The sequence below is a fragment of the Diadema setosum genome, chromosome 3 (genome assembly GCF_964275005.1).
Source record: "Diadema setosum chromosome 3, eeDiaSeto1, whole genome shotgun sequence".
NCBI lineage: Eukaryota > Metazoa > Echinodermata > Echinoidea > Diadematoida > Diadematidae > Diadema > Diadema setosum.
In genome coordinates this window covers 26,421,817-26,440,547 of record NC_092687.1, presented here as the reverse complement: position 1 = coordinate 26,440,547, position 18,731 = coordinate 26,421,817, and the positions used below count along the sequence as shown (strand labels likewise).

Here is an 18,731-nt window from a genome sequence, read left to right as displayed (position 1 = left end):
AAATAGCAAAACAGTAATGACGTACATAATAACGTAAGTAGTGTCCAATATGAATTTTAGGGGACAGAAGTATGAGTAAAAAGAATGTAAATTACACGCTTGCTTTCAGGCCGCACATTTGCAATTAATTGCCCAAAATGTACAAGCATTATTGTTTCAAGTTTCAAGTTTATTTCATACTTCCACTTTCTCAGTGATGGGATTACAAAATGATTGACAATAAAACAAAAGTACAAAATATATACAGCCATATCTTATGTTTGAAAAAAAAAGACAAACAAACATTAAACACAAATATAAATGGTCATTATCATCTCAGGATATCACAAATCAATGTCAGAAATATGATGGGGCCTACATAAAAGCAATGATGCTTGTAAAAACTGTAGGTTCCCGAATTTATAGGCGTGAAATTATACGGAGAAAGGACATTATTATCTTGACCAACTTAAATTGTACCAGTACATTATTGTGCTCACTCGTTTGTTTTATTTTGCTTTAAAAGTTTTTATTTTTAACGTTTTTATTCTCATATCTTTTTTCAAAGCAATTCTACGCTGAGTTCGTTAAGTCAATTTGATTATGGTCTTTAGAGGGTATGATAATAACATGTGAAAAGTTTGATAGCAAGATGAGTTAATTTCGTTTTTATTTATTCAAGTACTTACCATTAAATGCTTAAAATAAAAAAAAAACAAAAAACTTCAAAAACTTCAAAAAAGCAAGACATTCTTAAATCATAACTCCAAACATACTACTTGTAGTGTAACAAGTGAAGTATCACTGGAAAAGTTTTATTTTTTGTCCTAAGTGATGCTAGGTTTGTTCAAATCATTTAAGAATGACAATTACTTCTTACTTCCAGACCTGAACATGTAGGAGCTGAACATTATATGTTAAAATAAACGATAAGACGTAATGTAAGTGGACTGGATGGAGAGGCAAGTTATACATGTTATCATATAATTATAAAAGATGTGCTCTCCTTCGAGAATTAAAGTAAGAACTTGTTCAACAAATATTTCGAAGGAACACGTGGTCTATACTAGATTATCCTTCCACGTTGATTAACTTGATTTTAATATTCGAATAATTTCAGTTGGTAGATATGTTCATTTTCGTTTTCGGTAATTTTCACACCAACGAAATTTATGAGCTACATTTTAAAAGCTTGCATTAATGGAGACCCCATAATATTTCTGTTACTTCTTTGGGACATCTCAATACCATAATCTGACCACTGACATTTGTGTTCAGTTTACCAAAATCAGATGACGGGGTTATATACTTTTTGTATATTTTGTAGCTGTTATTGCTTTTAATAAGAAACATGGAAATGTAGCAATACATTGAATTGAACGGAACTATTGCGAGCTAGATTGAGGAGTAAAACTGGAAAGGATGATTATGTTTGTGCGGGTGCTCTGATTATTCTGTGTTTAGACGAAGCATTCGTGTGTTTCACTAATGTTGATGTACGTTCATTTGTTTCGTTGATGGAAATTCAAATGCAGTGTATATTCTATATTGCAGCATATGAATGCAAAAATCCCGGGCGAACACTAGGCATGCAATCAGGCACGATTGCAGCAAGCCAGCTAACATCTTCATCGGCGCGATACTCGGCTTCCTACGCCAGACTCTATGGAGGGAGCGTAGGGTGGTCACCGGCAACCAATGACCGCAACCAGTGGATCCAAATTGACCTTCTACTCCCCCATCTTGTCACTGGGATAACGATTCAAGGTCACGGCAACGCCGCCAATTACTACGTGTCATCCTTCGTCCTGACTTACATGTTAGCAGCTGACTCCATGTGGATCACATACAGAGACGAGCTGGGTGAAGTAAAGGTGCATTTACATATTCTATTGCCCCTGGGAGACCTTGCCAGCAAAATACAAAGTACTATGACTAAGAACCAAGAAAGTAAAACATTTCAAACGAATTAATATTATAAAACATGAATACAATAAGTTGAACAAACCATGATTATCTTGTGGAAAATGGCAGACATGATAAAGTGTTTCAAGTACAATGTATTTCGGCTAAAAAGTAAAGAACTTAACATTAAAATGTTATCATCTTGATATATCATGAATATAATTTACAGCAGTGAAAATTGTTATACTCGAAAGGGCTTCAAACACCGCATATTGCAATTAAGTTCACGAAGTCTAACATACCCAATATAGAATGAGTTTCCATGGCAACACACATTGTAAAAATGAATTTACATAACATGGGATTAAACTTAGTCTATTTTGACAGACATAACTTGGCATTAAATTTTGCAGTGTGGAAAAGAAATTGTTTGACTGAATTTGGCAGTAAAATAAAAGGGCCTTGGAACGTTTTCCAAGCTGGGAGCTGCAGGACCGGAGAATCAAGTTGAATGGTATCCACAATCAATATTCCGTAGGTTCGGTATTCAGAAGGCTCGTTAATCCGAAAATAAATAATAAGGCTCGTCAAACCGATAATTAAAAGAAAATGTTTGTTAATGACCTCCGGAATAACGAATCTATTTCGCTTTCCGATCAACAAACCTTTTAAATATCATGAATATAGCGAACTTTTTTTTCTTTCATTTTGGTCTTAACAAATCTTATTCAATTTTGAGACTTACGAATTGTAACCGTCCTCTCATTCTCTCAACTTCATTCTTGTTCTTTTTTTCTGTCTTTACTAAAGGCTTCAAATCCTATGAGAGGCCGCTTTCGCATACTTTACTAACAGGACTAATGTGGGTTATATCCATGAATTCAGGATCATTTTTTTTTTTCCATGGTGTCGAAAGTAAAGCAAGTGATATAGAAGGGTCCAAAAATCAAAATGCGTTATCTGTGTGGCTCTTTTTTTTAAAGCATTACACAACACAAATTACATATAGTTTACTGTAGAGACGCATCGATCTTGCACTTTTGGCGATTAAAAAAATATTACTTGGCAGGAATCTTCACAATATCTTTATATTTTTTTTTTGCTTCTGTCTCCAGTCGTATTTGTAATTCAACATGGAAATGACAATTTTTTTTAACGATTGGCTGTTTTAACTATTATGCAAAAAAACCCAACAAAAAACAACGACAACAACACAAGAGCATTATAGCCCTTTTTACACTCGTGTTTCTTAACCCCTAACTTTCTCTGACCCAGGACTATCGTTAGACCCGTACCATGTTTTTCAGCTTTTTACACTCGCCAATAAATCCCGTACTAAAACCTCTTGTCCTATAGGCTAAGGAGAAAACTGACCTTTTTACACTCGTATTTCTTAGTCCCGTACTTTCCAAACCGCATGAATATTCATGGTTATGCTGTGCACTGTACAAGTACACGCACGCACGGGTAGCACTTGATTACCTTGTTTCTGATTGGTCAGTGGTGGGTCGGACTTCGTCTCCGTCGCTTAGCCCCGGATTATTTTTTCGTTCTGTTTACACTCGCTTGCTTGGCACCGCAATTGCGGTGCTAACCCTGCTATTTTGCAGTGCCAGATAGTACGGGATTATCGGTGGGGCTAGCCCACTTTGGCAAAAACAAGTGTAAACAGAAAGTGGGGTAAGGATAGTCCGGTACCAACGGTGGGGTTAAGCCCCCCCCCCTCCCCCCCCCCCTTAGCCCCACCGTTCGTACGGGACTAAGTAAAAATTTGCAAGTGTAAAAAGCCCTTATGATATCAAATTAAATCACGAATAGATTCCTAATGTTTAAAAGAAAACATGAATGCAAATACTGGGATTAATTTCGAATTTTGTAGACAAAAGTATCTCCTTGCACGGACTGACGGATGACTACATATAACTATGACTGTCTTTAAAGGAGATACGAATCTTTGATAGGAGAAGTTACACCGACAGCTAACGCTGTTTTCTTTTCTTTTCTTTTCTTTTCTCGTGGAAAGTATTTCCCTGGATCCCATGATAATAGCACACCGATCACGCAAACTTTAAACCCTTCACCGGTGGCGCGATTCATCCGAGTCCACCCCAACACTTGGATGTATGGCATCTTTCTACGCTTAGAACTTCTGGGCCAGGGCCCGCTGTCTGTCTGGGATGGTTCGTATCAACCCATTCTATACTGAATTTTGGTATCTCCATAGACTTAATACACAGGTCACCTGGGACCCTCCCGTTGAAAGGGGGAATAATTATCTATGAAAACCAGTGCAATATTTACTGTTTGTTGCTTCTGCGCTTTGTCAATTTCAATACCATTGTTCATTCTATTATCTTAAGGAAATTGAGGAAAGCATTTTGACAGTATCATTAGATTGCTTTTTTCCCCATAGACATCGAGAAAGCTCCTAATTTTCTCATCTAGACGGGGAACGTTACTAATATTAATTGATAGTGTGTCAGATGTCAGATTAAGAGTGCTTGTTAAATAATGATGATGATGATAATAATAATAGTAATAATAATAACAATAATAATAACAACAACAGTAATAACAATAATCAAAATCATAACAATAATAATGATAATAACAATTATAATAATAATAATGATAATAGCTAGTTTTAATATAGCGCAATTCCCATTAAGTATCTCAGTGCGCTTATACATAAGAAATCTTTTTCTGTGGAACATAATACATATCCACGATTCAATACAAAATCTCTATATCCTCCTTTGCTAATCAAGTTTTCTCGATGAATAACTTCCAGAAAATTTAGAAAAGCAGGAAGCAGCTTGGGAAACTGCCAAGGTTATAATGTTTCCCGCGAAGACATAAACTTGTCCAAAGAATGTTTCAGCAGCCGAATGAAGGTCTAACTGTGTATTCAATTAAAAGATGTTTTGATGACTATTAGAAAAGTTTCACTTACTGCCGACCATATAAGAAAGCATGTGGCGAATAATCATTGATGTGTGTTTGTGTGTCTGTATGTTTGTTTTTTGTCCTATTTTATAATGATAACTGCATGGCCTCTATGTGTGAAGTACGTGGGCATAAGTTAATTGGCCGTTGATTTCTGCTGAATAGGGCCCCAGAAAAATGCATGCCCTTTGTATAGTATCATGCCTCTATGAATGGTATGGCACGTTAGGAGCGAGAATTTCTCAGAGCTATTGATGTTTTTCCAATTAGGATAATTATTTGTCATTATGAAAGCAATTCATTCAACTCATGTATAACCTGCAGGTCTCACAGAAACCAACTGCACGTTTGACGTAGATTTCTGTGGGTGGGTCCAAAGCACCGACGATGATTTTGATTGGTCGATTCGAGCTGGAGATCCTTCAACGTCAGGAGCATGTCCCTCATTTGACCACACGTCTGAATGTGAGTAAGCTTTATCATCGATTTGAAGGACCAGACTGATACAAATGAATAGCATATAAATGGCATATATAATTATACCACTAATGACATTATAACACAAAGTAGTATAACGTAATACCAACAATAGCCCAAGAAAATCTTGCAGTATCGCAACAGTACGACTCCATTGGTGGCAATTTCTAGTTCCTCTACAATCTAAGCCAACCAAAAAATCATAATCATCATAACGTCGGTTGAGAATGATAAGTGTCCACAAAACCCATAGTGTTCGAGACAACTTAACGCCCTTCTCATTCTCAACAGACGATAATATGATGCATTATGATATGATGTTCTAATATATGATATCATGTCATGTCACGTCATGTCATTTATCATGTCACGCCATGTCACGTCATAATAATTATATCGTATCATGATATAATATTGTAGGTAGCAAAAATAAGGGAAAGAAAAAAAAAGAAAAAAAAAAATTGGACTTTGAAATTTCATGTGGAAATCAAAACAGGAAAACAGTGTAAGTGAATATTGAAAACAAGAAATGGAAAACGACGATATTCTGCTGTCAAAATACTTCTTACGCCATTGATATACAGTAGCACATGAGTCTGTATTGTCACGTATATACACGTATATTATTTTCTGAAATATTATCACAATTTTTGCTTCTAATGAGCACAAACACTCGCACACGCACACACACACGCACACACACACATAAACACACACACATGCACACACACACACACGCACACGGACACACACACACACACACACACACACAACTCATATGTATATCATACCAAATGAAGGGCTCTCATAGATACAAGCGGAGAAGGGTATTAATATATTTGACCATCGTATATCATTATGAAACACCATAACAGAGGAGGTTCTGTTTGATTCTACAACGGCAACCTGGCTTTGCAAATCTTTCGCCAATGGGAGTTGATTCTAAATTATAATAATGATCAGCCTAAATAGAAACATATTATTTAAGCCAATGGGACATCCACTTTTTTTTCTCCCGGCAATTATTGATATCAAGGCTATTAAACTAAAATTTTCCCCTATCAATGTATCTTTTCAAATTTTCTCTCTGCTTTCTTCTATAGGTTAAATATGACCCCTCTCTGGCTAGCGTTCTGTTTATTTATCACTGTCATTACATAAATTTAGGCAAACATTGGAATAGAAGACCGAGGTTCATTTGATTTCACGCGTCATGAAACATTAAGTGTTAACGTCATGCCCATACTGCTCTGCGTAATGTAGGCCCTATGTTCAACACTTTCTCTCGCAGAATGAGCGAAAGAGAGAGAGAGAGAGAGAGAGAGAAAGAAAGAGAGAAAGAAGGCCGTAAGTGACATTTTCAAAATAACAAGCTTCCCATATCCATTTACAAAATGGAAATAATCAAGTTTCACCTTTTTTTTTAATCAAAACATCCCAATGAGAATTGCCTTTGAAGCATCATACATTAGTTCCTATGGAAGTGAAATCCTCCTCTACAACACATCGACAGCAGACAATAATAATTAATTCAGTAACATCACCTTTTTTCTTTTGTTTTCATCGCAACTAATGGAGTGTGTTCGTATTATTTGTATCAGATATGTACTCTGTATACCTTACCATTGCTTAATTACATATTGTTATACTGTACATTATATCTGAATATGGAACGCCTTTAAAACTATAAACCTTTCTGACCTCTCAGCTGTTCCCTCATTCTTTATATCATTGTAAACCATCATTGTTACATTCACTACTTAAATCTTTACTGTGGCTCATGAACGATTTGTAGCTGTCGTCCGTAGGCTTTAAGTGCATAAAAATAATTGTAAAACAATTAAGTGCTCTACAGCAGGTTCCACCTATAAGTGAAATGAAATTCAGCTGATATTCGGTACTGGGTTTCCTTCTAAACGAGGGATCCACAGTTCGAATTTCTGCGCGTAATTCCATGATGTAACATATGATACATATATGTGTCCTTGTGTGTGCTTGTGTGCTTGTGTGCTTGTGTGTGTGTGTGTGTGTGTGTGTGTGTGTGTGTGAGTGTGTGTGTGTTTGTGTGTGTGAACCTAATCCACGATGTTCACACACCTGTCTATATCGATTTTATTAACATAACCGTTGGTCAGATGGTGGCTACGTCTTCGTCGAGTCACAAGGCAGATCTGGAGAGAGTACGGCCATAATCACCGGTCCTACATTCCTGGTACCGAGCGGTCACAACACCACTTGCCTCAGGTTCTGGTCACATATGACTGGCGGTGACTTGGGGACGTTGCGGGTTATAACTGTAGAGGAAAATACAACCTATACTTCGTCACCAGAGGTCGCTTTTGAACAGAGAGGCAGTCAAGGGGATGCCTGGCTCGTTTCTATGGTAACCAGCGCGAGGGTTTTAACTCGATTTGAATGCCACGTCACAATGTCATGTTATTATCGTTGCTGGGAAAAGTGAGCTGGTCCTGGGTAGATCGTGAATACAGGTTATTAGTATTTTGTTTCTATATTACGGAGTTCCTCTTTGATGCACTTATCAAAGTCTGTATCTTTCTCGTGGAAATCATTGGTAAAGGCATGTAAATATCATAACAAAATCAAGCAATGATTTACGCGCACAGAAAAGAAATGCAGAAATTGATAAAGCGATAATCGATAATCGTAGCCTCATTGACCACGACACCAGTCGTGCAATCTTTCTACGATAGGAAAAGAAAGAGAGAGAAAAAAAAAAGAGAAAAGAAGAAAGAGAAGAGAAAAAATAGTGGCGGAAACGTATAGGTTTCCCAACATTGATACAGACACAGACATACACACACACACACGCACACACACTGTACACACACATTATTTCATGGTTTGACTACAGGAACCATAGATGTGTATAAGCTAAGCCAAGTATACGTGCACATATTCTTTTCGAAAGCATCACATTTGTTTTTTTCCCAATTCTGTCTGTCATGTCTGTTTGTCTTTTTACCTGTCTGCCTATCTCCCTCTCTCTCTATCTATCTCACATACCCTCCCGATATATCTTCGTTTTTTTTTTCTACGCCAGGTCGACATCGCCGTGCCAGCATCACATCGCTTCCGTGTGACCTTCGAAGTCGTCATCGGTTCAGGTGATGTCGGCTGTATCGCCATCGATGACGTTGAGCTGCTCAACGGAGACTGTCTCAGAGGTAAATTTTCTAATCTGATGTTCTCTCTTTATTTGATAGAAAACGTAGATGATATTGTTTGGTCTTGCTTTAAATCTTTAGAAATAGATGACATGAATGTGTATTGACTGAATGAATGTACTCTGATCTCACCTTCATTCAGAAGAAACTTTTTTTCGTATAACGATGTTTTTTTTTTTTTTCAGAGGTACTGTTATTAGACTTTGTTAATTATAAAATCACTCTTTAAGGAATTGTCGCTCTCCTTAATAAATCAAGAAAGCATCGCCGACATCAAAAAATAAAAACATCTATGTTACATGTTATTAAAACTTGCTTTGCTTACGTATAACGCTCCAAACTTCCTTCTTTGCTATGTATCAAAGCAATCAAGTCAGCTTTGTAAATCCATTATGAAACTTGTTTTAACAGTCGAAAATAACACTTTCTTTGCTCATGAGTATGTCGATTGTGTGCAATCTAGTAATTGAGCGAAGCGCTTATTATACTCCGTTCCTGCAATGTATTACAATTTATGGATGTTTATTTTCCTACACCCTATGGTAACAAAGCATTATATTTTCATTCACCTGGAACGTTCAAAGTAAGTTGCACAGTGCAGGAGTTCACTGAGTTGCTGGAAGGGAGGGCAAGCTTTGTGGTTGTTACATGGGCAACGGTTGTTCACAAATCAAGCAAAATCATTGATTGATACATTACATGGCCGTTCAATTAACTTTATGATTTTATGCTTTCTCTTGAATTGACAACATGACTATTGTAATATACATGAACTTCACAATTAAAAAAAAAGTTGAAAAAAATCCCCCGAAATGAAAACACTACATGTACGTATATGATGTATGATTGCATAAATGTATGTTAGTTAGATATACTTATATATAAAACAACAACAAATAAATTTTACTATTTCCTACAGATAGTGAGTCGAGCGTGGACTGCGATTTCGACAGGAATGTCTGTGGCTGGCATCAAGACAGAAACGACGATTTTGATTGGTTCCTGGTGTCCCAAAATGTCACTACGTCAGACTTAGGCCCATCACGTGATCGCTCTATATACGGAAGTGTGTTTGCATCGCTAATATGCTTCCTTGGTTTTATTCATCCAACGACTAAGTATTTCAAGTTTACCAGCTATATGTGCTTTGAATTATCATTGATTCTAAAGAAAATGAATTTGAAGAAATTGCATTTTAAACAAGACGTGGGATCAAAGACTTAAATGCCAAGCAAGTCTATAATGATACATCCTCACAAATATCCCCATAAATTTGTATATTTTATGCATACATAATTCTTCCGAATTCATTCCGTTTCACCTATTTCTAATTTCCCTTTCTACGAATATATTTTACGAAACTTTATGACCTCTGTTTTTGCTTTTCTATGATGATCAAACTAAGCTTTGTCCCCTCCAATCGATTATCTGTTTGGCCCACAGAGCATTGTTTCTCAGAAATATTCAATGTTCCAGAGGACGAAAAACATGATACCTAAAGTAGAGTAACAAAATATGGGGCCACCTTTCATTTGATAGGCTGTGGTGACTTCATATTTATTTATTTATTTATTTATTTATTTGTTTATTTTTGCAGAAGACAGCTAGGATTTCGAAGCGGTATTTACCCCCAACAACGTTATGTGGTGGTTTTTTGCTTGGCAGTGCCTGTATTGAAGATGTTTGTCCATTGATTATTTCATTCCATTAAAATAAATTCTTGAGATGGCCGGGTAGCAATGAAATTTTTGGCATTTACAGTTATGTACAAATACAGTCTCTGTTCGGCCAAAAAGAAAACACCACCAACAACAAAAAACACAATTCATTGAAAAAAAAACAAGATTCACACAAGGAGCAAAGGAAATTTTAAACCATGAGACCTTAACATTTTCATATTCTTAGCCGGAAGATATTTCTACATTGAGCCCAGTAAGCATCCAGCAAATCACGTATCACGATTGGTCAGTCCGCCGAATCACGTGGTTGATGCAGACAGTGACCTTTGCTTCACCTTTTCGTACTACGTACCCCAAGGAGGCGCCAATGTTTTGCGCGTTTATGTTTCTAGAAGTGCACAAATTTCCCTGATTGGAGATGGATCATTCCATTCACTGGACACAACATGGAACGGCTGGAGAGATGGACAGGTGCCCAAAATTCCGCTTCTTCATATTCATTATAAAATGAGTATGATCATTGTTTTAGGCTCCCGACACAGACATTTTTGTTTTGGGCATTGTGTATTTTACTTTGTTAATTTGGAAGGTCTAATAGATGAACAATTCCTTATAAGCTGTAATCATTTCTATGAAATACATCCATTATGGTCTATTCATCGCAAAGGAGTTGCCACCTATTACTTGTTTTGCACTTTATGCACATTCTTTTTTATTTTGAAAAAGTGGCAGTCAGCTTGATTTAAAAAAATATATAATTGGCTAGATACTTGGATAAGAGTTTGGAAATGAAATACGCTATTGATATCTTGATAATTTTCTTTCGATATAACATCAACGACATTCTGACGTAAATAGTCTTAATTCTGAAATCTTTGTCGTTGATAACTTTAGATAAACTTATGCATAGATAATCAAACAAGAAAAAAAAATCGTCTTTTTCTATAGATGAATATTACATGGGATCTTCTGGATCCGTTTGTGATTGTTTTCGACGGGGCTGGAGCTGGCAGTACTTTTCAGGGTATTCTTGCGATAGACAACACGAGATTACTGAGGGGACATTGTCAACCAGGTGATACATCTTGTTGTTTAATTTGGAAATTGTGTTCAGTGGTGAATAGTTTAGAAAAAGTAAGGTGTCAAGGTAACCGCACATTTTTCAACCACACTAAAGAATTTAAACTAAACACTAAACAAAAAGTAAGTTCCCCCTATTAAAAACAAACCTCTGTAATTTATGAATCAGGAAACTTTGAGGAAATCTGAATACAGGATCATGTAGCTGTATCTCTCGGCTACTTTTCATGTGAAAATCAGTTGATATCACTTGGTCACGCCTGAGTGAGCATGTATTAAAGTAAAAATGGTCGACATTTTTTGAAGTTCACAAGCCCAATTTTGCATCTTTGATTTGTTAAAAGCGGAACAAATTTCATTCTTTTTAGGATAAAAACCATGCAACGTATAATTTATGTGCTTCTTATCGTACCATGTGAATTCTGCACAAAATTTCATGGTTGAGTGACCACGGAATGAAAATGACCAAAATGGCCGATTTGACATGTTTCTCGTGATAATTTCTATGAATTGAGATTTAATTCGTGTGTTGAACAGGTTTTACACACAATTCACGTAATTTTACGGTTGAATGAGCACATTAAAAACAAACAAAAATAACAATTTCAATTGTGCAGTAAGAATTGTGTTGATTTTGGCCACTGTGCGTACAGTGATCACCTGACATTTCAGTCACGCTTCAATGAACATGTGTTGCTTGAAAATACTTTTTACCCTATATAATAAAAAAAATAATTGTTTTTTATATTTTAGTTTTATTTTTGTTGGGAAATTACTCTGATTTCAATGAAAAAAATAAAATTTCAATGAAAAATTACATTGTGACATGCTTCAGTGAGCACAAAAGATGAGCAAAGTGTGCGGGTCAAAACCATTTTTCGTGACTGAAATTCCCATAAGATTTACGTTTGTTTTGTTTATGAAGACGTGTTCAGCGGTGGTAGCTGATAGCGCCTGAAAAAGTGAGTGCAGATGCTACCCAATTTGTGTTATATTGCCATAACGATCGCATAATAGTCAACCAACATTTTAAGCAACTATCATCACCATCACAATCATCAACACCACATGAACAACGAAGGCCACTATCTCACCACATTCGATATCTGTCTCCAGACTCTCAGTGCATATTTGCAGCACGGGAGGATATTTGTGTTTAACAAAAGTGAAATTTGATACTGTTAATTGGATTTATTTTCGCTTGAGTAAATGCATGACTTCGTGACGTCACAACGACATCAAGAACTTAATGCCAAAATTAGTATTCAGTAGCGAGAACAAAGGCCCAGAGACTCAATTTGGATAATTTCTCATCTCTGCCCCAACAAAGAGATTTCATCAAACTAAAGGCAGAGCAATTTCCCATGAATACTTCAATATTTAATCAAAGGTAGCCATGGATTATAAGAGGGATTTCCGGCCCCATGTACCCTTTTACGTGTAAAATTTTGAAGGAATGTCAAGGATCACTAAGACATATATATCAGTCCTAAAACATAATAACGAAATGTTTTTCAGTTGATCTTAAATGCAGAATATCCAAGCAACACCTGCTGGATGATTTCGATAAGATAAATCATTGTTTCATATTGTGGTCATTCAACCGTGAAATGAACCACATTGCATGCAAAAGCCATTGTTAGCTTTCCAAAACATAAATTCCTCCTCTTCACATGAACCTCTTATACTCAACAACAAGGCAATATTTGGTCCACCCCCTTTTCCTTTTCTTTTACTTTGCTGCTTGACCCTTCGCCCATATTATAACATATCCAATCATTTTCTTAGAAGTGCTGACCATCAACACTTTCGCGCTTCATCACCTGCACACGCACTCACAGGCACCACTCCTGTTTAGCAAGTAATTGTATAAAACTGGATTTACGCGCACTTTAACATGGCCCATCTGTATTAGTGTTCAAGTACTACAATAAAAAATGGTAATTTAACTCCGGCTGTCCGTCTGTTCAAGCACGGCTTATAACGGCGGCCCTCTGCATCATATGTATATATTATATATTGTACTGTGAATTAAGTCATTATTGGCCATATAAACATTTTGAATGTTATTTAACGTTTCATTTGTCTTTACATACAAAATATGACTTACTATGTAATATGTCAATAATTTTCAGAATTGTATTTGTGTAATTGAACCTGCCTTTGTTATTTTTGTTATTCTGAAAGAAAATATGAAATGCAGAAAATAAAATCTTTTCAAACTTTCAAACTTTCAAACTTACAGTTGGGATTGTGGCCAAACTGCCAATTGTTCATTTTATGGGGTAAAAGAAAAGGTTTCCAGCCTCGCATGCTTATTGAAACGTGACTGAAATGTCAGGTGGTCACTGATATGCGGGTGGGTATTAGCACAATATAAAAAAAGCATCATACAGTTGATTTCAGTGTGCAAAATTATCGCAATTCTTACTGCACAATTTTAATCCATTTTTTTTAATGTGCTCATTCCGCCGTGAAATTACGTGAAATGTGTGTAAAAACTGTTCAACACACAAGTTTAATCTCAATTGATAGAAATTACCATGAGAAACATGTCAAATCGGCCATTTTGGTAATTTTCACCCCGTGTTCACTCAACCGTGAAATTTTGTGCAGAGGTCACATGGTACGATAAGAAGCACACAAATTATATGTTACATGCTTTTATATCCTGGAAAATTGAAATTTGTTCCGATATCACCAAATCAAAGTTGCAAAATTGGGCTTGTGAACTTCAAAAAGTGGCCATTTTGAGTTTAATTCATGCACACTCAAGCGTGCCCAAGTGATATCAACTGACTTTCACATGATAGGTAGCCGAGAAATACAGTTACATGATCCGCATTCAGATTTCCTCAAAGGTTCCTGATTCATAAATTATAGAGGTTTGTTTTATGGGGAACTTACTTTTTGTTTAGTGTTTATTAGTGGTCGAATTTGATGTGTATAAAGATCTATGGGTGTATTTGTGTAAACGACATTTGTGTTTGCACTTGACAATTCTTGGTTCAATTCTTTTTCATAGGAGTCTGAGCTGCTGGAATGTGCGAATTAATCACCGTCAGTGAAAGTTCTACTTTAGATACGTCTGACCTGACGAAACATGAGTCCAACTTGTTTACATTGTTCCGTGATTCTTTGATTTATTATGTGTCTTTTCCCTTTCATAGAATTCCTTGTACCAATTCGTTTGTTCATTATATTTGAAGGTTTTTGTTTCCACGTGGGTTTGAGAAGTGCAGTTTTATAAAGCTAAAATGATGCTTGTACAATTTGTTTGTTAGTATAATTGTTGATTGCCTGATTGAATGGAGAGGGGACCACAGCAACTGGACGGAAGCAGGACTCGTGACAAATAACGCATGTTCATTTTTGTTAAACTGTTGCATATTCTTTCGTACGACCCCTCCGAATCTTACACATTCCCAGTGAGCTACAGAGTGGATTGCGATTATGAAGTTGATTTGTGCGGATGGACGCAGGACTTGTCGAACAACGCAGACTGGCAAAGAGGGCAAGGGACAATTGGGACGCCGGACACAGGTCCTAGCAGTGACCACACCAGTGGAGGTCAGTGTGGCTTACACAGATCCTGCCAATAGGTTACATTAAATTTTGAGTCACCACGTTTTGGATACGATTTGTCTTTTGTCATCTTTTTTTATCTGTCTTACTATAATGAGAGATCTGTAGAAATTAAGTAAGATGGAAACAGCGGTAGTTATAAAATAGATGCTTGAAGTCACATGATATATATTGGAATGCATTGTTTCACGTTTACATTTTTTTCTGCTCTCTTGAAAACGAGAAATATTTGAGGTTAGAATTTGTAGCTACAGGTAAATATTGTCCTGTTCATATCGCTCCGCATCACAAACGCTGATATTCACAATATCTTATGTTAGTATCGAGCACTGAAAATTACTACTGTACTACGTCTTTCAATTGCTCGTCGGTAGAGCACCGGGGTATCCGGAGGTCTCGAGTTCGAAACCCAATGGAATCCTATTTTCTTTGCTCATTTTTTCACTAATATGTTATCACAAACGTCAGATGGCTACTACCTGTATGCTGCCACGTCATCGGATCAAAATTCAAAGGTCCTAAGTCTACGCATACCGGTATTGCTTAGCTCTTCCGGATGGTGTTTCAGCTTTTGGTACTACATGCAGGGCGTGTCTAGCCATGAACTCGTGGTCAAAGTGACATCCATAGATAATATGAACAACACTACACATGTCAAGGAGGCATTTCGTCTTTTCGGAACACAAGGTGACTACTGGATCAGAGAACAGGTGAGAAGTAGTGTAGGGACACTGTATGTTTGGGGATTGAGTTGGAGGAGGATATTAGGGTGCGTTATTAACAAAAAAAGTTCTGATGCAGAATCTTAAACGAATTCGAGGCATTTTCGGGCTATCGATAAAGGCAACCCACTCGTTTAGAAACGCTTATTTGAAACACCATTCAAAGGGCTATAGTGGGGGAATCTGGGTTCCGCACTAGCAGATCCAGAGGGGGCGCACCGGGCGTGCCCCATTTATTTATTTACTTATTTACTTATTTATTCATTTATTTCTTGTATTTATTTTTTTTTTTTTTGGGGGGGGGGGAGGGGGGTTGTAAAAAAAGAAATAAAAAAAGAAAAGAAATGAAACCCAGAAGTAGGGCCATAAATATATAGATATATTTTTGACGCCCAACCCTTTTCAGAATTCCTGTATCCGCCCCTGTTCCGATCAATGGTCAGGCTTCGAAATGTTCTTGGATCAATTACGTTCACTTTGCGACGATAAGAAGGCAATGAAGAACAGACACACAGGAGTTTAGTAACCTCCCTACCTATGATTCCAAGCCCCCTGTATTGACTATAGGATGAGAACAGAGTCTCAGTCTCATGCGCCCATAACGAGAAGACGTTCCCTCTCTTTTTGCACGCACTGCTTAAAACAATTGACACAGCTGTATTCACAATAAAGGAAAGAGAACCAACTATTTGAATACCCGCAACGGACACAAATACATTCAAACTATACTACGTTCGCAATAGTGTGAGAAAAAAAAAATACACAGAAAAAAAGAGAAATTAATCTAACAACAATCAACAAAACAAAGGACAAGATCATCACGAATAAGACAAGAACCAGTTGCAAGATGCTTTAAAAGAATAGTATAGTTTTGGTTGAGATGGGGATTCAGGTTTTAATTTTTATTTTTTATTTTATAATAAAGCCCATGTATATGAAATATTAAAGAGCAAACAATTCTAGGTGGAATTACAAGTTTGTTTGATAAAAATCAGTTTTGAAATAGATGATATAATAGGGATCATTCAGATAAAAATGAAAGATTGGTCCCAACAATTAGGACCAATTTGTTTCACCCTTACTTTCTTTTGGGAGATAACTTCGGGCATTTTACAACCGATATTCAGCAAAATAAACTTTTAATTCCTCTTACAATTTTATGGTTTTTTTTTTTCATATTCTTGGTTTTCATTATCAAAAAAGTTAACACCTAAATCCGCATCTCAACTCAAACTATAACATCCATCAAAGTATGTTTTCCGTATTTTCCCATGTGGAAAAATGTAAACACTTTGAAATTCTAAAACAGAGAAGGATGCCATTTTATATATGTCATGTGCTCATTGTTATGTTCTTTTTCTTTATATTGTTACTGAAAACGTTATCAGGATCATTGCTGTAATCACGTTTATTGCTGCAGTCTGAGTTTCCCTACTTTCATTATTACCACCATTATCATCTGCAGTTCGCAATTACGAACATCAGCACGGCTTTTTTCACCATCGGTATCGAGGTATCGACACCAGCATCACCTACAGCAGTTGGTATCGATTACGGAGAGGTCGCTATCGACGACGCCACTCTAACCGCCGGGCAGTGTGATACTGGTATGATCTGTCTCTCACATTCTCGCAATGTAGCTCTCAGATGAAAAGTGATATCAGCCACAGTGTTGTATGCTTAGATATCTTCCATGTACGCAGATATCCTCGCGGTCAACATTTTGGAAAATATCCCGGGTATACAGTGCGTATATATGTATATATAAAAGTAATCCAACTTTAGAGAACTACCATTTCTTAATTAAAAGATGTAGAAAGCACAATATTAGTTGTGAGGAAAGAGAAACTCTTCTTCTTTCCATAGATGCCTAATTGTGTTGACGAATTTCATGCATGACTGAGCACATGGAGTTTAACGACAACAATAGGGAGCTTTAGATTTTAGACGCGCGGACGTTCAAAGAAATAAAAATGCTCTGAGCGTGCGCAGTAGTGCGCGTAAAGTCGATCTATTTTTAGCTTGCGTCGCCTGAGTTTTTTACTACGCGTACTGGGCTATTTTCGCTTCCGCACAGTTTGCGACGTAGAGAGCTTCTTCATGCACTGATCATATGGGGGCGCGATTTTGTTTTTTTATACGTTGCGTCCCAGCGTAATTTAAAGCTACTTTTCCACACGACGCAGGGAGAGGAGAACGTCCAGCGCAAGCGTTGGCTCAAACGTCCGCTCGTCAAAATCTAAAGCTCCCTAATGTCAAATTTCATTTTCCCCCCAAGTTTGAATGTCACATTATTAAGGAATAATGAATGTCGACTCACGAGGAAGAGTTTCTCTTTCCTCGCAATCAACATTGAGCTCACCATAGCTGACTTTATGAAATACACACGTGTATTCGCCCTCCAAAGTTGGATTACATATACATACTGATGTACAGTCAAACCTTTTTTTTAAGGGTCACCTACCTATCAAAAGCAGCCGTCTGCCTTTATGGGGCCAACTATAACATCCCATGCACTCGTGAACAGCTTATTCGGCTGTTTGCACGTTCGCGTCCGATGATATCAATAACGACATTATACAACTAGACTCGGAATTTGTCAACACTGACAAATTAGGTGATCCGATCTATTGGGAAATCAATGATTTGAGTCCTGATCCCAATAGGCATGACCATACAGGTTTCATCTGTGTTGAGGGGACATTGGCCATGTGATGTTTGGAGTTTCAGTTAGAAAAGGGAGTCAGACCTGCCATCTTTGGTACCGAATTCCGTATGCACTAACGAAGATACAGAATGAAGTATATTTGACCTTTGACCCCATTTTGCACACCAAAGATGGCATCTGAGCAAAAAGTGGTTATTTTGTGAAATGATTCTTGTAACATGGTCTTTGCGTGTGCAAAATGTGGGAAAGATAAGACAAGTATTCACCAAGATACAGGATGAAACATTTTTGACCTTTGACCCTAATTTACATACCCAAGATGGTGTCCGATCAAGTAGTCGTTATTTTATGAAATAATGTACGTGACATGAACTAAACATGTGCAAAATACGGGGGAGATAGAGGCTGTTTTTCTTGAGTTATTGCAAAGAAAGTTGCAAAAAGAAAGAAATATCTCAATACATCGAAGATAAGCTTTGATTTCAACCAATGTTTTTAGCATGTT

The 18,731-nt window shown here is 36.9% G+C and overlaps 1 protein-coding gene across 1 annotated transcript; it reads left to right on the top strand.

The window, feature by feature from the left end:
- Positions 1–1,568: 1,568 nt before the first annotated feature.
- LOC140246734 (MAM and LDL-receptor class A domain-containing protein 1-like) lies at positions 1,569–17,209 on the top strand. The gene is made up of 8 exons (XM_072326072.1): positions 1,569–1,847; positions 3,908–4,064; positions 5,155–5,295; positions 7,443–7,690; positions 8,369–8,492; positions 14,681–14,821; positions 15,305–15,546; positions 17,024–17,209. Exons 1-8 carry the CDS (start codon positions 1,569–1,571, stop codon positions 17,207–17,209), a joined length of 1,518 nt encoding a protein of 505 aa, XP_072182173.1.
- The last annotated feature ends 1,522 nt before the right edge of the window (positions 17,210–18,731 follow it).